Source organism: Panthera tigris, chromosome E1, assembly GCF_018350195.1.
Source record: "Panthera tigris isolate Pti1 chromosome E1, P.tigris_Pti1_mat1.1, whole genome shotgun sequence".
NCBI classification, from domain to species: Eukaryota; Metazoa; Chordata; class Mammalia; order Carnivora; family Felidae; genus Panthera; species Panthera tigris.
Window position 1 is genome coordinate 55,263,505 of NC_056673.1, and position 22,446 is coordinate 55,285,950.

General features: G+C 45.8%; 1 protein-coding gene across 1 annotated transcript in view; it reads right to left on the reverse strand.

Moving 5' to 3' along the window:
• Positions 1–5,086: 5,086 nt before the first annotated feature.
• The window catches only part of GRB2 (growth factor receptor bound protein 2), a 73,898-nt gene continuing 56,538 nt past the window's right edge, over positions 5,087–22,446 (reverse strand). Inside the window, exons 3-6 of the mRNA XM_042966898.1 lie at positions 18,045–18,142; positions 11,881–12,003; positions 8,424–8,592; positions 5,087–7,246 (exon numbers count right to left, since the gene is read on the reverse strand). Coding sequence (XP_042822832.1) covers positions 7,061–7,246; positions 8,424–8,592; positions 11,881–12,003; positions 18,045–18,142 — 576 coding nt within the window. The 3' untranslated portion in view covers positions 5,087–7,060. The remainder of the gene's footprint in view (positions 7,247–8,423; positions 8,593–11,880; positions 12,004–18,044; positions 18,143–22,446) is intronic.

The window sequence follows — 22,446 nt, forward strand, 5'->3', positions numbered from 1 at the left end:
GTCTCCGAGTTTTCCTCGGGGAGGTTTTGCACGTTTCTTGTGATGTTTATTTCCAGATATTTTATCTGTTTTGTTGACATTGGAGATCAGACCTTCTCTTCCAACACGCCATCTCACTGGTGGGTGTTTACACGTAGGAAGGTATCGATTTCTCCATACGGGTTTTTATCTCACTTTCCTCCTGAATTCCTGGACTGTTTGAAGTGGTCTGGCAGTTGATGTCATACAGATAAAATTGTTTTTAAATCTCAAGTTTAAACCCCACAACTAGGTGAGCTCTAAGAAGGCTCTTCCACTGCTTCTAGATCTCCCTGCACCGGGATCCCACAGAATGAGTTTAATGAGCAAATGACAGACTGAGAGATAGGGGGCTTAAATGGGATGCTTGATGACTCCTTGTCATGAAATCGCCTTAAATCTGTGCCAACATCTTATTTGCACAAAATTCTTTTTTTTTTCACTAAAAAAAAAAAATTTTTTTTTTTTACATTTTATTTATTTTTGAGAAACAGAGTGAGACAAAGCTTGAGCGGGGGAGGGGCAGAGAGAGAAGGAGACAGAATCTGAAGCGGGCTCCAGGCTCTGAGCAAGCAGTCAGCACAGAGCCTGATGCGGGGCTCGAACCCACAAACTGTGAGATCATGACCTGAGCCAAAGTCGGACGCTCAGCCGACTGAGCCACCCAGGCGCCCCACAAAATTCTTTTTTTTAAATATTTATTTTTGAGAGAGAGACACACAGAGCATGTGTGGGGGAGGGGCAGAGAGAGAGGGAGACACAGAATCCAAAGCAGATTCCAGGCTCTCAGCTGTCAGCACAGAGCCCGACGCGGGGCTCGAACTCACGAACTGCGAGATCATGACCTGAGCTGAAGTCAGATGCTTAACCGAGTCACCCAGGTGCCCCTCTTTTTTTTTTTTTTATTCAAAACATTTTGTTCTAAGGGAGACAAGTTCTTTTACAAATGCTTTCTGCCCATAAAATTTCAATCACTTTTGTAGCCTGAGTAAAGTAACCTGTGAGGAGAGATTACCTTTTTCCGAACAAAATGCCAGATCTGTCAGGATGACTACTGTCAGGCTAAAAAATAAATTAATTTAAAAAGGGCAAAACAACACGTGTTGGCAAGGATGTGGAGAAATAGGAACCCCCATGTCCTGATGGTGGGAATGTAAATTGGTGCAGCCACTGCAGAAAACAGTATGGAGTTTCCCCCAAAACATTACAAATAGGCCTACCTAATGATCCAGTAATCCTACTTCTGGGTATTTATCCAAAATAATTGAACTCAGGATCTCAAAGAGATATCAGCACTCCCGTGTTCACTGCAAGGCTAGTCATAGTAGCCAAGACTTAGAAACAACCTAAATGTCCTTCAACAGACGAGTGGATAAAGAACGCGTCACACGCACACACAACGGAATACTACTCCTCCTTAATAAAAGGAAATTCTGCAATATGGGACAACAGGGATGAACACTGAGGACACTGTGCTAAGTGAAACAAGCCAGTCATGGGAGGACAAATAGTGGATGCTTCCACTTACATGAGTCTAAAATATCAAATTCATAGAATCAAAGACTAAAATGGTTAATCAGCAGGCGTTAGGTTTCAGTTAAGCAAGATGAGTAAGTTCTAGAGATCTGCTATGCAACACGGTACCTATCGGTCAATGATAACGTATTGTACACATGAACATTTAAGAGGGGAGCGGCGCCCTGGGTGGCTCAGTCGGTTGAGGTTCCTGACTTTGGCTCAGGTCACGATCCTGCAGTTTGTGGGTTTGAGCCCTGCGTCGGGCTGTGTGCTGACAGCTCAGAGCCTGGAGCCTGCTTTGGATTCTAGGTCTCCCTCTCATTCCTCTCTCCCCGACTTGTGCTCTGTCTCTCTCTCAAAAATAATAAACATTAAGAAAAAAGAAAATTTAAGAGGGGAGATCTTGTGCTAAGTTTTCTTATCACAATAAAAAAAGAAACAAACGTTGTTGGCTAAAATAGCTGGTTCTGGAAGCTCATGGAAGAGGGGAAGTGGGAAATACACATTTAAGGGAAAACAATTCTTTGCAAAGCTCCCGGAGGATTCTACTGCAGGATGAGACTGGCTCTAGCCCATCCTCCTCCTTTGATAGGATGGGCCAGGGGTCAGACGCCCAGAGGCAGTAATGAGGGTCTTGTCCAAGCCCCTAGAGCCTCACTTCCTTGTGGAGTCATCCTGTTTCAGTGCTAGTAGGTATAGACCAGAGAGAACACGGTCTTCCTACTCTCCAGCTGCACCCCTTACCCTAAGAGGTGAAAACAAGGGGCAGATGCATTTAAAAAACATTACTAATTGGTTTTCCTCCAAATCCTTGCTGCCTTTTCTGGCCTGGCAGGCAGGTCTGAACTTCAGAAAAAGATGGCTGGACTTCCCCCCAACCTTCCACCCTTGAAGACTCCTAAAGCAGCTGGATGTGGTGGGGGAAAGCTTTGAAGTCTGTCTCCGTCAGCTCAGGCTGCTAGAGCAAAATACCAGAGACTGGCGAGTCTGAGATCACAGTGCTGGCAGATTCAGTTCTTGGTGAGGGCTCTCTTCCAGGCTTGAGACGCTGCGGCCTCGCTGTTGTCTCACAAGGTGGAGAGAGAAAGCTCTGGTTATAAAGGCTCTAACCCAACATGAGGACCCCACCCCCATGACCTCACCTAATCTAATTCCCTCCCAAAGGGCCTGCCTCCTCATACCATCACACTGGGGGTTAGGGCTTCAATATTTGGATGGGGGGGGGGGGAGGGGACACCCACATTCAGTCCATGGCAAAGTTCGTAGTCCTAGCTCCGGATCCTACGAGTTGTGTAACCTTGGGCGAGTTACCCAACGCCTCAGACCTTATTTCCTCATCAATATGATGGAATACAAAGTCTGCCTCCTAGGGTTTTGGGAGAAGTGAGTAATACATAAGATGTCAAGCACGATACCAGAAATAGGGTATTTGCTCAATACAGGTTTCTCCTCTCTGTCCATCTGCGGCAGAGGCTGGCTGTCATCTTCTCCTCTCACATTTCTCATCTCACAGTTTGTGAGTTCAAGCTCTGAGTTAGGTTCTGCACTGACAGTTCGCTCTCTCCCTAGCCCCCTGCCCCTCCGCCACTCATGCTCCCACTCTCTCTCAAAATAAACTAAAAACAAAACCACCAAATGAACACACGCTTCAAGAGCATATACGGCGTCTCCCTGTTCTTTAGTGTAAAACAGGGCTCAGGCCTGGAGAATGTGCATTTCATGGAAACATGGTGTCTTGGGGAATGAAAGCATTTCTAAGGCACCAGATACCATTCCATGTTCATTCTTCCCAGTTATCCAGGCGCTCTGGTAAAGCAGAGCTCCATCCACACATCGCCGAGTGTAAGCAGGTCAAGGGGGCAAGACGAGGAAAGGCAGACTTCCTGTGCCCCTGGCCTTCTCTCTTTCCATGACGTCAGCGTCTGTGCCCTCAAGCACCATCTTGGAGTACCTGAAGGTGGGGTCTGGTGCTGCAGAGACTGCCTTGAAGCCCTCGATGGGAGCTGTCAGCACTGCTCCCTCCGCGATCCTGTTTGAAAATGAGCCTGTTACCAGTGAGCCAGGGCGTACTGGACCTCCTGCTGCTGCAGGGCCACCGCAGTGAGTGCAGTAGGAGGAAGTCTCAAGGCCACCTGTCCGCCTAACTCGCCTAACTCGTAGGCATCAAAGGCAGCTGAGCTGTCCATGGTGCATGCCTCCCCAGGAATTACACATTCATGGTGGAAGGGGATCCAAACACCAAGAAACCTGTGACCAAACTCTGCAAAAGCATCACCGTTCCCATTAATTCCAGTGCTGTTCTGACGCAATGAGTCAAACAGAGCAAAAAGCCACAAGGAGGGTGATGGGCAGGGCCTTAAGTTCTCACTAAAATGGCCCCACTTTGGGAACAACTGCTCAGCTTCGGAGTAGCCAGCACAGGCGGTCCAGGAGACCAGCGGTCCAGTATCCACTGAGGTCATCGAAGAAATGCGAATTGAAAACTACTGCACAAGTAGGGCAGCCACAAATGAGGTAGTGTGCTGAACTGTATTTAAGAACTAGACCACGAACACGGGGCCCCTGGGTGGCTGAGTCGGTTAAGCGTCCTACTCTTGGTTTTGGCTTAGGTCATGATCTCATGGTACATGAGTTTGAACCCGGCACGGGGCTCTGCATGGACAGTGTGGAGCCTGCTTGGGATTCTCTCTCTCCCTCTGCCCCTCCCGCACTCTCTCACTCTCAAAATAAATAACTTAAAAAAAAAAAAAAAAAAAAAGATTCTGTCTCCCTCCTTCTTCCTCTCCCCCACTGGCACAGTCTCCCTATCTCTTGCTCTCAAAAACAAAACACAACAACAACAAACATAAAACACACACAACACAGACCAAGAAATTCCTTGGGTTCAATTTCCATCAGGCTCTCCCCAAACAACACTTGTTTGGTCTAGGACAGCCAGCATGATGTGGTCAGACACTCCTGGTCTCACCTTGCAACAGCCAGCTGAACAGACTCTTTTTTTAGCTACTTAGCACATGGAGACTGCTTCAACACACAGCATTCTGTGCCTCTGTCCTTTATTTAAGGGAGGGAGAGAGGGGATGAGAACCAAAGAAGCCATGCTCTTTTGGTTAAGCATCTGACTTGGGCTCAGGTCATGATCTCACAGTTCGCAGGCTCAAGCCCCACATCGGGCTCTCTGCTGTCAGCAAGGAGCCTGCTTCAGATCCTCTGTTCCCCCTAATCTCTCTGCCCCTTCCCCTGCTCACGCGCTCTCAAACATAAACGTTAAAAAAAAAACCCAAAACACCAGGCATGCCTGGCTGTGCCCTCAAGCATCTCGGAGCACCCAAGGGTGGGGTCCAGGCATCCACATTGTGAACAAGCCCCCCAGGGACCCTGATGAACAGCTGAGTATGGGCATCCCTAATTCAGCGGCCCAGCAAAACCCACATGCTCCCCAAGGGGTTAGGTGAGTCAGAAAACAGGACACAGGAGTCCTGACATCGGACGTAGCTTTTAGGTTTTTACTTTAAGACGAAAGGGGGAAAAAAAGAGAAAAGATACAGAGTGAAGAATTCATTGTATGTTTATTATTCACAGTTAATCACTACCTACCAAATGCTATCCGCAGAGTTAAAGGATTAAGTACATAAGTCTTTTTATTTAAACACTGATTTTTTTTTTAAATATATACACACAAAACTTAGTTTAGCAAGGCTTCATGATATACACCAATTCCAAAATAAAACAATCAAATGGTCCAGGTGTAGAATGCCAGAGATTCCTCTTATCATCACCAAGGAAAGGAGAAGCTACCAGAAAGGGCGTGAGGTGGCAGATGCTCCATCCAGAAGAGCAGCCGCCTCTGGGGCCTCTGAGTACTCCGGGCCGAGTCCCGCTCCATAACCAAAGTCCAGGGAAGACTCCAACCTCCAACCAATTGGAGACTTCAGAATCCAAAGGCCGTCACCAACTCCGGGCAGCCCCATTTTTTGTTGCAGGAATGGGATCAGGTGGAGAAAGTTCACAGGCACATCACTATGAGGGGCAAGCAGCTGACAAGGCGTGCAGAGAGAGCTCTGCCATGGACACGGCCTTCCTACATTTCCCACTTGTCCTTCCCCAAACAGTCCCTGCCTCACGGAGACACTTCCTTGGGGGGGGGGGGGGGAGCAGCTATAAACACAGCCCACTGGGAACAGAGACACGAAAACCCAGCCACTTCATCAACGCTGCCCCAGTGCTCGCCTGGGCAGGTTAGGGAGGCAGCACAAACGAAGAAAGCCACGAACAGACACCTCTGTTTCAGAGCAAGAAAAATGGAAGCTCTCATTTTCTACCCCAGTGCTGGAACACAGTACAACCTGGGACAGTCACAGAGGGACGTTTTAATTTCCTTGGGCTTTCCTGTTTGGAACTTGCTGGCTCTAGGGTTTTGTGTCTGGAGGGGGTGGGGGGAGGGACGGTGGGCACTCTGGAGTTGAGGAGGGGCAGACAACAGCCTAGATCACAAGGTCAAGGACTCTGACCCCCCTCCTCCCTAGGTTAGATCCAGTCCCATGTGGGAGAAGCTGTAACCTCTCCTCCTTCCCCGGCAGCAGGCGCCACTGCAGACCCCAGAGGGCTGACAAATATTAAAGCTGAACCTTCCAGGCTCGTGGCTGCGGACAGGCAGAAATGCCCACACCCTCCACCTGCGCTGGCCTCCTCTCCTCTACCCCACTTCCTCTCTCCCTCCCCCTACCCAGGGAGGATGATGTACACAGAGTAGGAGACAAATTGGCTGAAAAGCTCTGGACTGTCTTTAACTTATTTTAAAACAAATAAAAAAAAAAAAAAAACACCACTCATAAGCAACTCTTGAAATAAGGAAAAAGGCACTATGAAAAATCAACGTGCTTAATGATACCATGTGGAGAGAAAACAACATAGAAAAGAGACAAAGGTTTTCAGGTTGACTTTTCTCGGGAAGCCGTGAGGGGCCAACAGTCCTTCCTTTTGCCCTGCTCCATTTCCAACTGTGTCACAAGATGCTGGGGCTGGGGGCCGCCCCTCTGGCAGAAGGTGACCAGCAGGGGCTGCCACCCACTGCCCTCTCCTCTGTGCATCGACGAGGAGCACAACGACGGCTGTTCTTTCTTTCTTCTGTCATTCCGACTACGACAGACAGTTTGCATAGAGAAAATACCAGCCTGCTTGGTTTCTTTTCTTTTATTATTGGCATCAGCTAGGACTATATGTGGTATTAGACGTCATGCACTGATGGACAGAAGAGGAAAAGGATGAAAAAGAGGAGAAAGGAGCAGCGGTGAAAATTTGTAATAAAAACTCTTTTCTTAATTTATAGGTAAGTTTTGGCATTTTTATATCCAACACCCCCTCCCGCCCCCCCAAAGTTCCAACCAAAGTGAGAGGGTCACCAGGTGACCCAGCCAGGTGTTCTGAGCTCCCTCACGGGCTGCTGTTAAGGCAGCTCGTGGGTTTAAATCTTTTGTATGTGTTTTAAATTTTTCACTTTCTTTAAATAATCTCTTCTTGATTCTTAGACGTTCCGGTTCACAGGGGTGACGTAATTGCGGGGAAACATGCCGGTCTGCCCGTGGCAGGCCCCTTTCCACCAGTTGGGATCTGAGTTATCCATGACGTGGATAAAGTCTCCCCGACGGAATCCCAGCTCTCCATCCTCCTGGGGATCAAAGTCAAAGAGGGCCTGGACGTATGTTGGTTGCTGCAGAAGAGGGGCAGGGAAAGAGCACATGCTGGGTCTCTGCTCACAGCCAGCCCCCTGCTAGGTGGGGCTGGTCACAAGGGCGCAACAGATGTGTGTGACTCTTTATGTCTCCTGAGATGACCTCCCATTTCTCCTCCCCCTCCATTTATCCTTATAGGTCCTACATCTACTCTCGTGGGTACAGAGTACTTTCACCAAAGCCCACAACACGCCAGAACACGCTGGAGTCTATTCCACCACGGCGGCCAGGGCACCACACCATCGAAGCAAGTACTGCTTTCTCAGGGAAGGAACTTGGGAAACAGCAATCAGGCTTTGGTTTACAACTCCAGGCTTTGACAAGGCTTTACTTCCCATCACTTTATTGCTTATGAAGTCCTTAAGGTTTTACAGAGTCAATAGCTTAAATAAAGTAAGGTGGAGGGCCACCTGGGTGGCTCAGTCGGTTAAGTGTCCGACTCTTAATTTCTGCTTAGGTCAGTTCGAGCTCCACATCGGGCTCTGTGCTGTCCGTGCCTGGCATTCTCTCTCTGCCCCTCCCCCCCCACTCACGCTCTTCAGAATAAAAACTTTAAATAAATAAATAAAACAAACAGGGGCGCCTGGGCGGCTCAGTCGGTTAAGCGTCTGACTTCAGCTCAGGTCATGATCTCATGGTTCGTGAGTTCGAGCCCGGTGTCGGGCTCTGTGCTGACAGCTTGGAGCCCGGAGCCTGCTTCGGATTCTGTGTCTCCCTCTCTCCCTGCCCCTCCCCTGCTCATGCTCTGTCTCTGTCTCAAAAATAAATAAAAACATTAAAAAAATTTGTTTTAAACAAACAAAAGTGGAGCTCCCCGTAACATAGGAATACAGGAATGAGCGTGGACTCCACTCCCTCAACAAGCGAGGTTTCCCTCCTAACTTGCTTCCAGCGATACAATATTGGACAGTGTTAAAGACCGTTTCCCTAGAGAGACATAGGTGGTAACCAGCAACGCACTGCCTCAGCCGAGGGAGCCTCTGGAAAAGGCAAAGCTATTTTGTTTCAACCACAAACCTTTAACATGAGCTAAAGGTAGTATTTTGAACAGTGAGCACAGAAGCCCTGGCGGTAACCCTCTGAGAAGGTACTGGCCTGCCCGAGGAGCTACTCTGAATCGCTCAAAGTGATCCCAGTCTCTCTGGTGAGGCTTACCTGCGGCACCTGTTCTATGTCCCGGAGGAATATCTGCTGGTTTCTGGACACGGATGTAGATCTGTGGTAATCTACCAGCTCATTCAAAGAGTTGAATTTCACCACCCAGAGGAAGTACTTCCCAGCTCCATCTCGGAGCACCTTGAAGTGCTGCACGTCATTCCCAAACCTGGGGGCGCAGAGAACAGGTCAGAGGGCTCTGTCCTGGCTCCCTGGGGGTCACCGGCCCATCAGATCAAGGAGGGGTCTCGTGAGGACTAGCATTCTGGCAACACTCCTCACAGGCTGAGGCACAAGAAGACTCCCTCGCTGGAGAGTTAGGACACCAAGTGCTCCTGAGAAGCCTCTAGGGGACTGATGCTTACCAGTGATGACAGGAAGTACCCTGGCCAGATAGGGAAACCCTGTCCATCAGGTCAATTCTGAAGATGTTTGTAAAACAGAAGAGAATGGCCTAACCTATGGCAGGCCTCTGCGTGCCCTGCACTGTACCACATCAAACAGAACCTCATTCAAGGCAAAGAATGTGACTTCGTTAACTTTTCAAGCAAAAAAATAATTCAAACCTTATGTGAGATTTCAAGATGACAAAAGGTGGGACAGGAAGGAGAGAGAGAGGAGGGACTGGACATACTTTCAACAACTTTCCCGGAACTGGGACAGTTTAGTCATGATTCCTGCGTAGGGATTTTAGTTCTACTCACGGGAGAAAAGCATCAGAACAAAAGAACGTAGCAGAACAGTAAGTCCAAGAGGCTTGCCTATCACCCTCTTCCATCAGCCCACAGAAGTGGGACCGCGACTGGGTGCTGACCGCCCCTGACCACAGTGCTACGTGGCTGGGAGCAGCAGCTCAGCAAGGCTCTGCCTGTCCTGCTCACTGCTGGGTCCTCAGCCCTCACCAGGCACTTGATGAACATCTGTAAATGAAGGACAGCGTCTCTTCTCTCCTTCAGTCTCAAAGGGGGAAAGAAATGGAAAAACTTCTTAAAAACCACCCAGCAGGTGGCAGCACTGGGCCTCAAGCAGGGGATTCCATGAGTTCAGAAACCGTGTTGCTATTTCATGGGAATCCCTGTGTGCCGCGAGGAAGGAGGCCACATTCAAGAGACACTTCTGACTCCACAGAAGCCACAGAAGCCTACCCCCACCGGTGTGAGGCAGACAGTTTCTAAAAGGTGTACTGGGACCCAGACAGTGAGCTGTTACCTGCCACAGTGTTTTCCATCACTGACTCACATCTTGACAACAGAGAAACGTCTCAGAGACTGTGGATTCTTGAATCTCCTTTGAGAAGGTTTTTTTTTTCCTCAGTGTTTATTTATTCTGAGAGAGAGAGAGGGAGGGGCAGAGAGAGACGGAGAGAGAGAATCTCAAGCAGGCTCTGCACTTGCGGCACAGAGACCAATGTGGGGCTTGATCCTCTGAACCGTCAGACCATGGCCCTGCGTATCTTGAGGTGCAATTACTACCTTGATGTTTCTTGTTATCCTGTGTTTCATCATCTGTTTCCTTACGTTTTATGCTGATCTGAGTAGAAATCAAACCCTATCAAACGAGGAGGACAGGTAGTTACTCGTGGGTTAGTTCTGAGTGACGGCCACCACCATGGCAGGTGGTATGAGGTTGGAGGCCTTGATTACCAGTAAGTACTGTGCATGCTCATGCGGTAGCCACTGGCAATCTCCTGAAACCATTCCGTTTTATCAAATAAAACTTTAGGGGCGCCTGGGTGGCTCAGTCGGTTAAGCGTCCGACTTCAGCTCAGGTCACTATCTCGCGGTCCGTGAGTTCGAGCCCCCATGTCCGGCTCTGGGCTGATGGCTCAGAGCCTGGAGCCTGCTTCCGATTCTGTGTCTCCCTCTCTCTCTGCCCCTCCCCCGTTCATGCTCTCTCTCTGTCTCAAAAATAAATAAACGTTAAAAAAATTAAAAAAAAACCAAACTTTAAAGAGCCCATGCATTTACTGTTTCAAAAATAAAATTTGAAACAGATGTTATTACTACCTTCAACAACACAAACACCTAGGGGGCACCTGGGTGGCTCAGTGGGTTAAGCATCTGACTCTTGATTTCGGCTCAGGTCATGATCCCAGGGTCGTGGGATGCAGCCCCACATTGAGCTCTCAGCTGACAGCCGGAGCCTGCTTGGGATTTTCTCTGCCTCTCTCTCTCTCAAATAAATGAAACTTAAAAAAAAAAAAAAAAAAAAAAAGGCATTGGTAGAAGAGGAAAATTCTGATGATAATAATTAGACCCGGTTTGACTTTTTCATGTTGGGACTAAAAAAACTCACTCTATAGGACACTGATCTGTGAAGTACTGTATCACAAAAAACTGCCTCCCATACCTTCAGTGAGGAAAGGAACACAAAAATTCAGTTTAAATCTACATTTCCAAAAATCGTACTGGTTCCTAAAATGAAACAAGATATTCAGTTGATTCTGGAAACTGAAATATCTACATTCTGTGCAAATGGCAAATAAATCGTCTTATGGGCTTCGCTTAAAACTAATCAATGTAGGGGTGCCTGGGTGGCTCAGTTGGTTAAGCATCTGACTTAAGTTCAGGTCATGATCTCATGGTTTGTGAATTCAAGTCCCATGTCGGGTTCTGTGCTGACAGCTAATAGCCTGGAGCCTGAAGGCTTAGGATTCTGTGTCTCCCTCCCTGTCTATCCCTACCCTGTTCATGCTCTGTCTCTCTCTCTCAAAAATAAATACACATTAAAAAAATTAACTTTCAAGTTTTTATTTAAATTCTAGTTAGTTAACATATAGTGTAATATTAGTTTCAGGAGAATTTAATGACTCATCACTTACATACAACACCCAGTGATCTGGGTCTGTATGTAACCTAATCACACTGTCGTATAAATGATGTATAAGTGATGTGTAAGATTCCCAGGGCAGGGGTGCCTATGATAATACATTAAATGGAAAAAGATGGAGTCAAAACACATATGGAAATGACAGTTTGATTAAAAATCCTTATTTCACAGATGAGAAGCGATTTGCTCTGAATCCTCAAGGTTCCAACTTCTAGCCTCCATGATTCCTTGAGTGGTAAAATTCCCACCTTCCCCATTCGTTCCCTGCTTTCCAGTTCCCCTTCACATTTATATCTACCACAGGGGAAAGCAAAACACCCTCAAACCCTTGTGTTAACCTTTTAAAGGTAAAGTGAGAGGCCCAGGACGGTGTAGACTCAAGCTAGGCATCACCAACTGAACACTAGAGTCACGGGGCTCTAAACTCAGTGCTGGTAGAACTAATTTTTAAGAGGAGCCAGAAATTACTATTTTAATGTAAAACTTTCTGATTCGGTAAAACACAGTTTAGGCCTATCCTTTACCAGTTGCCAACCTTTGGTGTGTGTAGCCAGACACCCGGCCTGTGGCTTCACAATTCAGATCATCAGAGAGAGGACTCCAGGAGACCAGAGCGGGAAGTACTTACTTGACGGAGAGGGAGAAGTCCCCAGGGGCACTCTCACTCTCTCGGATAAGAAAGGCCCCATCATGCCGCTGTTTGCTAAGCATTTCTTCTGCTTTGGCTCTGGGGATTTTGCCAAAAAACCACCTAAGGAAGGAAGACAAGCCAGTCAACATCTGCTTCCCCACAAAGAAACGGGATATCCAGCCTCCGAAATGTGAGTAACAGAACACTCCTTGCCAAAGGAAGGGGCCTCCCTCTTTACCCTCTAGTGTCAACATGCCCCACAAAGCCATTCAAGTCAGCTACTCCCTTGAGAGATGGACCATCTCCCTTCAAATGACTGTTCCCTACCCTACTCTCCAGAAAGTGACTCATAAGGCATGATCGTGGGCCACTCTTCCTATAGAGGAAGACACTTAAAGATGGGCCTCCCGGGCCAAAGCCCACTGGGCTCCCTACTGACTCATCAGCAGGGCACTGGGGAAAGCCCGGGTCTGTCAATATGAAGCACGGAAGAACCACATAAGGAGAGACAGGCCTCTACTTGCAGCCATTTGCCAAGGTCACGGTTTTGCTACAGTGGGATTAAGGGAAATGGAGGTAGGAAACCGGAAGGCCCAGAAACTCGAGACAGGGCTACTTCTTGTAATGGCCCAAGGCAAAGAGAGTCAGGCTCTGAGAGAGCAGCCTCTGCTATCACAAAGGCTGGCACTCCTCTTGAGGCCCCGCTCTCTGCCATCACTGCTCAGAGTTGGCCTCTAGGAACCATCAGGAACATTATAATTTATCCTATGCAGAGGCACCTAGTGGCAAAATTCAGCTTTTCATTTGGAGGTTACAGATTCTTCTGCTCTCAATGCTAATTCACCTTGGCCACAAGAAAAAGTGGGTGAATTCATGCAAAACTATGGGAGTATCTGGCCTGTGGAGGAGGAGGAGGAGGAGGAGGAGGAGGAGGAGGAGGAGGAGGAGGAGGAGGAGGAGGACGACCACCACCACCACCACCACCACCGGTGAAAAGAGCTTAAAGTCATAGCTGCCTATTTCACACAAAAACCATTACTAATTAGGATGAGTGAACTGTGAAAACAATACTCTCTTTTCAAATTTGTCTTTAACGTGTTATTATTTTAAAAAGCAATGATAGGGGGGCCTGGGTGGCTCAATCAGTTAAGTATCCAACTCCTGATTCCGGCTAAGGTCATGGATCTCACAGTTTGGGAGATCAAGCGCCATGCTGACGGTGTGGAGGTGTGGAGCCTACTTGGGATATTCTCTCTCTCTCTCTGCCCCTCCCTGGCAGAAAGCGATTTCTCTCTCAAAATAAACAAACACACATTTAAAAAAATAAAAAGCAATGGTATTACTTAGAGCTAATAAAGATCTATCTGCTTCATCAGACTCTTTACATGGTACTTTGGAAGTCTGTTTATATATACAAGCTGTAATAACAAAGGTACCAAAAAGTCCGTTAAACTAATAAATCTAACTTCTACCTTACAAGTACGGAATCTCTAAAGTAACAGACTAAAAAAATTTTTTTAATGTTTTTATTTATTTTTGAGACAGAGAGGGACAGAGCATGAGCAGGGGAGGGGCAGAGAGAGAGGAAGACACAGAACCTGAAGCAGGCTCCAGGCTCTGAGCTGTCAGCACAGAGCCTGACACGGGGCTCAAACTCACGGACTGTGAGAACATGACCCGAGCTGAAGTCAGACGCTTAACCGACTGAGCCACCCAGGCGCCCCTCTAAAGTAACATACTATACTGATATTCAAACAGAGTGAGCTGCTAGGGAAGATATGTTCAGAAGCTGCTATTAGCTGGATTCACCTTTAAACACTCCTAAACCTACCTTCCTGTGTCTTCCTCATGTTGAGTACTATAATGCCAGGTTGCTGAGGAGCTGCTACGAGCTAGCTTCTGGCTCCTACAAGTAACTCAAGGGTAAGTCCTCCAGGCCTGGAAGTCAGGCCGCACGAGAGACGTCACATATTAATACAACAGAATGATCTCCAACTATGAAAGGGCAGCTGACTGTACTGAGACCATTAACACATTTTCTATTTCAATCTCTAGTGCTTTCAAATGTGGGATGCACTTGCAGGCAGTAAGCATCTGACTTGGGGCTGGGGGGGGTCACTCAACAGCCGCTCTCTCTTCCTCCTAATCCCCCACATCTTCCCACCAAGCAGATATTGTCCCTTCTCCTCCCGTTTTAAAGTATAAATAATATGAATTTTAAATAGCATAGATATTCGTCGAGTAAAAATAAAAAGCAAGACTTCCCTCAAAGTCCCCACAGCAGCAACTGTCAGCAGTTATGGGGGGTCGATTTTAGACCCTTGCTTCCGACGCACAAATTCGTAGATCTGGCCAGTGTTTTCCTGCCCCAGCTTAAAACTAACTCAGTTTTGTTTTCAGTTAAAAAAGATAAACTTGGGCCACCTGGGTGGCTCAGTCGGTTGAGCGTCCAACTTCAGCTCAGGTCATGATCTCGTAGTTGACGAGTTCGAGCCCCACATCAGGCTCTGTGCTGACAGCTCAGAGCCTGGAGCCTGTTTCAGATTCTGTGTCTCCTTCTCTCTCTGACCCTCCCCCATTCATGCTCTGTCTCTGTCTCAAAAACAAATAAACGGGGGCACCTGGATGGCTCAGTTGGTTAAGCGTCCGACTTCAGCTCAGGTCACGATCTCGCGGTCCGTGAGTTCGAGCCCCGCGTTGGGCTCTGGGCTGATGGCTCGGAGCCTGGAGCCTGCTTCCAATTCTGTGTCTCCCTCTCTCTCTACCCCTCCCCTGTTCATGCTCTGTCTCTCTGTCTCTCTCTCTCTGTCTGTCTCTCTCTCTCTCAAAAATAAATAAATGTTAAAAAAAAAATAATTTTAAAAAAAGGATAAACTGTAGTGAAATAAAGTACTCTGTATTGGGATTTTTACAAAGTAAACACACTCATTATAAGCACCCAGATGGAAAAACAGAAAATTAGCTGGAGACCATTTTACACTTCTTTTGTATCTGCTTCCGTTTTTACTAAACTAACTCTCTCTCTCTGTCTCTGTCTCCCCAGTTAACGACATTTAAATAGTGACACGTATATGTAACAACATGACTACGGTCACAATCTTTTAAATCTTTCAAAGTTGGGTTTATACTCTGACACAAATAGCAAAGGAGAAAGCTAACAAGAGGAAGTGGCTCATGTCCAATTTAATTCTTTACTATACCCCACAGGCTCCCATCCACATGCACTCAGTGTGAAAAGCACGGATCTGGATCCACCCCCAGTATGTACACAACCCGTGTTGCAACACTTCTGCCACCAATCACTTGGTAGTCTGTTTAACTTGTTAACCTGAATGCTGTATTAGAACGTACTCCATTTGAAACTTCCCTCCTCCTAACAAAAACTAAAGGTAGGGGGACAACAGGAAGGAGGGGAGAGGGAAGGGGGGCTTAATCCCCTGTGCTCTCCCACAGCTATGGGAGTGACGTGGACCCTGTACCTATGGATGACCAGTCAGAGCAGTCCTGAACAGAATACGTGTCCATGAGGCCAACTGCTGCAAAGACCCATGGCCACAGTCTGTTCAGCAATATGGTTTCCTTGTTCTGAGCCTGCAGTGGAGAAGCACTGCCCGCATTTCAGCCAGAGGCTGCAAAGACCACAACCATGGAGGCTGTCCTGGATGCTTCCCGACAGATTATTATTCCAGAGTTCTTTAGGGTCCTTGAAAAGGGACAAGGCAGGATAGGGACTCTTCCTCAAGGGCTAAACCATCAACTGCGCAATGGGGCAGTAACTTGTACCTTCTGAGGAAGGAGGCCTTTCTTGTGTTTTCCCAACAGTTGGATTCTAAACGCCTACATTACCTCCAACAATTTGAAGAAAAACAAGGATTTAGAGCCACTGGCATTTTATTTAATATAAAAGTTGCAGTATGATATTCTGCTGAATTCCCTTTCAGCACGGAAATATGGAAATGAAAAGGAACTGAAGTTTACTTTGTTATGATTGGATTGAATGCAGGAGCCAGCAAATTAAAATTATGGCCCTCAGCCCAAATATGCCCAGTTTTTATATGGCCCACAATCTAAGACTTTGACAAATTTTTAAAGGGTTATTTAAAAAAAATTCGAAATATGTGACATGGCAGATATCGCAAATAGTTCTCAAAGTCTACAATATTTATCATCTGGTCCTTTACACAGAGTTTAGCCAACCTTTGATCTATTTTGAGGATAACTGAAAGAACAGATGTGTACAGACTACCTGGCTTATACGGACCGAGGGAGCTCCCACTGTGTGATCTAAGGAGTCCCCCCCACTCCTGGTAACCACTACCCAACTGCTTTTCCCCATGGAGTGCATCCCATGATGCTGTCCATGGAAAGTTCACACAGCCCCCAAAGCAAATACTGACACTAAATGGTTACAAGGATGCAAAGCTGTCCTTAGTATACTTTCCAGGACATCTGTACTAGTCTTGTGTTCATCTTCTGGAGTTTTTTGGTTACCATTTGTGCCTATGTTTTAGTGACCTGGGCATGGCTGTTCGTAAACCCCTGATCTAATATTATGGGGACTTCAAATAAGGAGTATTAGTAATCCACTGACAGGGGTCCAGGAATCTCTTTCACAGACACCTTTGGAAGTATTTTTTTTTTTTTAATGCCTACTCAAAAAAAAAAAAGATAGCATTTGGCTCTTATTTATTTGAGACAGAGACAGAGAGAGGAAGTGCACGTGTGGAAGGGCCAGAGAGAGAGAGAGAGAGAGAGAGAGAGAGAGAGAGAAGTGAGGTTCACCTGGGGCTTGTGTTTTTACCCAGAGCAGGGCACAAAGCTCACCCGATGTGGGACTCAAACTCACCAACTGTGAGATCATGACCTGAGCCAAAGTCAGATGCTTAAAGACTGAGCCACCCAGGCGCCCAGCATTTGGCTTGTACTTGACTGCCAGTGGTGGTCACCTCTGAAAGGGGTATGTGTGTAGAGAGAAACTCATGTACTCTAGAGTTTCCTACAATGTCTTTTATAATAAGAACTAAATTTATAAGTTACTGAAATTATAGCAGTGAAATAAAAATAGCTTCCCTAATTTCTAGGATAAAGAGAAATGAACTAGATGATCTTAAGGGTCCCTTCGGGCTCTGTGACACCGAGCCGGGTGTGTGATTAGATGGGGTAAGATCTTCGCTCTAGTGCTTGGGAGAGGAAAGAAATGACGGGCACCCATGAGAGCAGTGACAGTGAAGGAGAGGGACAGTTGGGCTGCTATTCAAGGTGGGTCAAGTCATCTAAAGGGCTTCTTATCATTCTGTGTTAACCGAAGTAGACACAACCGACTCCTCCCTCGTGTCTCAATGGCACGCTAGTCTGAGTACGAAGCCTCAATTCCCACCGATGTACAAGGAATGGAAGAGACTGCTTCTGAGGGAGGAGCAGGGCCAGTGAAGGAGATGGTGGGTGAGGGTGGGAAGGCTGTGGTCTATATGGGCTCCCAGGGTCCCACCATGTCACCTACCAGTATAAACTGGGTGGGGGAGGGGAGGTTCCTAGGGAGAAAAAGAGAAAAAAATTCACTGCTCTCAAGAGCCTGGAGTAGGGAGATTATTTTGTTTTCTCTAACGCAGGAACACTGAGTGGTAGGCAAGGGTAGTGATACTAAGCATTTTCTGAAAACCTATTATACTGCCAAGCATTGTGCTCTGGGGATACAAAGATTATTAAGATAAAGTCCTATAGGGTAATCAAATGTATCAACAAGACCCTGTGGTAAGTACCCTTTCTAAAACTCAAAACATGTAGAATTATGAAACACTTCTGGCCCCAGGGGTTTTGTGAAAAAGAATCCTGGAGTGGCATTACTGTTGTTTTATTATTTGAAGATCACAGACAGTATCAATCCAAAATGTGTACTATTATTATGTAATAGTATATAAACTACTGTTTCAAAAATGAAACAATTGCTTCATTAAAGATAACCAGCAACTATTATCAGTCTAAAACATACTACTATTGAGTATTATCATTACATACTATTAACATGCAAAATCAACATGCTTTGTTAATTTTCTGGGAAGATAAAAAATACGACTATTATCTCTAGGATCTCAATTTTAAAAACATTCTTTGAAATGAGCAGATGGGTCTGACCCTTGGAAGACTAGCAGAGCCCAACTTACGGATGTGGTTTCATTTCTATGTAATTCTTGGGAATGAAGCCATCTTTCCCATTGAGCTCTGCCTTGTACCAGTTCTGATCACATTCTTCATTTAAAACCTGAAAAGAAAGAAAACAAGGGGGAAAAAAAATCAATCATTTCCTTTTCTTTTTTTTTTTCCTCCTTATCATTCTTAAAAAGGCAGCCACTAAGACAATGCATGTTGCCATTTAGGTTTGTTTGTATAAGGTGTTATTTGAAGTATGATCAGTTACATGGACGTAAAACTTCACGTAAATTCAGAAAACCAACGTTATTGCCACTTCTTATATATTCTAGTTAAAAAAAAAAAAAAGAAACGGTCTCTGAAAATGAGAGTCTGGGGCCCCCAAACATCTAGCATTAACCCCTAGATGCAGATGGGAGAATGAGAGGGGAAAGTACCAGTTTGGGAAAGGAGATTCTGGACAACAGCAGGCATTGATGCTGGAGAATGAAGGGAGCCCTACAGGGATGCTCTCTAGGAAAGCAGGCAGAACAGCAGAATGGAGAAGCAGCAGCAAAGAACTTCAAGACTTCTCTAGAACCCATCTCCAGAATCACAGATCCAATCCCAGGTCAGCCACCAAACAGGTGTGTCATGTACGTACATCCTTGTGTCCTCATACGTGAATCGTTTTTTAATGAAAAAGCACAGCAAATCCCACTTCACTCACCCTCAAGGCCACAATGCATTTGAGTTAGAAAATGCTGGAAGCACACCACCCAGCCCAATTCAGGGGGAAGATCCAGAGCCCATAAAACCGAAACACGGCATTTAGAGAATGACTGAAAACATCCTCTACAAATGTGACATGACTACCCAAGGTTATGAGCTAGTGAATCACACATTGATTTTCAGATCCCAAACTGTTCCTTGAGAGTTTACATGGATAGGCTGGACCATGATACTGCATGACAGTATAAGGAGCAGAAGAGAACAGATAGAGTAGAAAAGCCACCTCTGAATTCTAGATTTCTAACAAAAGGTAAAGAGCAGAAGGCATTTTAATGACTTAAAAGAGAAAATAGAAACATGAACCCAACTCCAAAATGCTGAACACAAGAAAAGGTAGATGGACCAGCAGAGTGGCAGTTAGTCTATACTATACAACAAAGTTCTGTAAAGAAATTTTTTTTAATTAAAAAAATGTTTTTTAAAGTTTATTTTTTCTTTAAGTAATCTCTACATCCAATGTGGGGTTTTAACTCGTAACTGCAAGATCAAGAGTCACATGCTCTTTTTAAAAAAAAAAAAAAAAAATTTTTTTAACATTTATTTTTGAGACAGAGAGAGACAGAGCATGAACGGGGGAGGGTCAGAGAGAGAGGGAGACACAGAATCTGAAACAGGCTCCAGGCTCTCAGCTGTCAGCACAGAGCCCGATGCGGGGCTCGAACTCACGGACCGTGAGATCATGATCTGAGCTGAAGTCGGCCGCCCAACCGACTGGGCCACCCAGGCGCCCAAGAAAGCTGGTAAAATTCTTTACAAAATGATTTATTCAAGGGGTGCCTGGGTGGCTCAGTCGGTTGAACATCCGACTCTTGATTTCGGCTCAGGTCATGATCCCAGGGTTGTAGGACTGAACCCCGTGTTAAGGCTCTGCGCTGAGCACGGAGCCTGCTTTAAGATATTCTCATTCTTATTCCCTCTGTCTCCTCTCTCACTCCCTCTGCTGCTCTCTCACACTCTTTCTCTAAAAATAAAATAAATCTTAAAAAAAAAAAAAGATTCTCTCTCTGCCCCCTCCCTTGCTCGTGCATGCTCTCTCTAAAAAATAAAAACCACAACCAAAACACCAAATGATTTATTCAAGATGCTGAACGATGCTGTACTCATTATCAAATTAGAACTTAGACTGCTCAGAGTGCATGATGTGTAGGTACAGATGGTCCCTGACCTATAATGGTTCGACTGATGAATTTTTGGCATTACGATGGTGTGAAAGTGACACATTCAGGAAAAAACTGTACTTCAAATTTTGAATTGTGATAGTTTCCTGGGCTAGCAATACATGGTCCTATTCTCTTTTGTGATGTGCAGCAGCTGAAGCTCCCAGTCAGCCATGCAAGCCTGAGGGTCACTAATTAATGCACTGACAGCCATTCTGTACCCATTCAGCCACTCTGGTTTTCAAGTTTTGTTTTTGTTTTTATTGAAGTAATCTCTACACCCCACGTGTGACTCGAACGCAACAACCCTGAGATCAAGAGTAGCACGTTCTTCTGAATGAGCCAGCCAGACACACCCAGCCATTGTTTCTCACTCTCAGTACGGTTTGCAATAAATGATGTGAAACGATCTGCACTTTATTATGGAAATAGGCTTTGTGTTACATGATTTTGCCCAAGTAGAGGTTAGTGTTTCGAGCACAATGAAAGTAGTCTGGATGAAGCTATGATGTTTTCGTAGGTGAGGGGTATATTAAAGGCATTTTTGATTTGTGATAGTTGTAAGTTGAGGAAGACGGGACTGACATTCCAAAGTAAGACACAACTTTAGACAGGTCAGCTACCCAACAAACAGCCAAGCTGCATCAGCAACAGCTCTAAGCAAATTCACTCCTGAACAGAAGTTACAACCTGACGCGTTCTACAGACGCTCGCCAAGTCTGGCTCTAGGTGTCAGATAGTTTCAGCGGGCAGGCTAAGAGGGCAAATCCCGCAAGAGTTAATGAATGTGAATAGCTCTAAAAAACCAGCTACTGGTAAATCCCAGCAGTTTCAGCGATGAAAACTTTTGATTACTGTTTTCCCTTTTAAACCAATCATTAAGTTTTATTAAATACTGCAACGTTACAAACCAATACATGTAAAATACATTCATAATTTTGAAATCTGCATTTTAAAGACCATGAACTGTGGCAGCAGCCAGCAGTTATTCTGTTGCTATCCCCGTCACACAGCCCATACTGAGGATAAGTGTTCCCAAGGTGCTCCCTGCCATGATAGCGCTGGCATCCCTGAACAGTGAGGTCACTCTACCAGTGTCACCCAAGATGCGGTGACCTCGGGTGGAAGCCCATAACATGCCGGTGTCACAGAAGATTCAACAGCATGAGGGTGAAGGAGCGATTTCAGAAGTTGCTTAAGGGAGCGCCTGGGTGCCTCAGTGGGTTAAACGTCCAACGGACTCTTGATTTCGGCTCAGGTCATGATCTCACAGTTCATGAGATCGAGCCCCATAACGGGCTCTGCGCTGACAGCGTGGAGCCTGCCTGGGATTCTCTCTCTCCCGCCCTCTCTGCCCTTACCCTGCTCACATGTGCACTCTCTCTTACTCAAAATAAACACTAAAAAAAAAAAAAAAAAAAAAAAAAAAAAAAAGAAGGCAGTATTCTGTTATCTACCAAAAAGAAGAGCTTATAGAAAAATGTGGCCCAGTAATTACCTAATTAATAATATCAGTAATAAACCTGTAGGCCTATGAATAAGAATTTTTCAAAATGTCTTTAAAATTCCTGAAATGATGCATTCTCTACCTTAAAGATTTCTTGGAAAAAGAGGAGAATCAGGCTGACAAGGAGGGGGCTCTGGCCCATTTGGGCATCAAAACAGAATAAGGTAATCTGCCAGAAAAGGACCAGTTTTAATTTGTGACCAATAACCTCGCAGAAGAGGATAACTATGTTACACACCAGTTCATATAGCTGCACATTCTTATCACCTTTACTAAGGGCAACCCCCCTGAAGGATGCTCCCCCCTAACAAAAGAATTTATGGGACAACTCTCAGACTTGGCAGCAATTTAGAACTACGGTTTTTTCTGCAAAACAAAATTATTACTTAGTGTTTAGTATGATTTTCTCCCCAGGAAGGCAGGGAAATATGGAATTGATGCACTTAGATTATTTTTAATGTATGTGAATAGTTAAAATTTTTGGTTTTCTGGAACATTCTATCACCTTGAATATCACTTTACCAGAAAGTCAAAATGTTGCTGTGCATGCCTCTAAACTTCTCTACTCTAGAACTTAGAAGACTGGTTTCTAAGTGCCTGGAGGCACAGCTCAGGAGAAACAGTGTATCTGCCAGCCCGGGTCACCCTGGGAGGCACGGACCAGGTCTTCCCACCCAGCGGCTTCACTGGTACCTCAGCACGACAGGCAAGCCTGCAGCTGGGATGATGGAACACATATTTACAAACTAAGTTTTATTTACACATCTAAATGCTTAAAACAGCAAAGGACACAAAATATAACTGAAGTGAGTCCACAGTGGAGCAGACAAGGGGACCAGAACCATATGGGGAGGAGTCTGCACCTGTAAAGACTGGGTTTAACTTCCTAAGGATTTACATGAACACTCGCATCCTTCGCTAGCAATTTAAAAGGCCTGATCAGAGTTCTGAGAATGAGGAAGCGCCCCTCTCACCACTCGC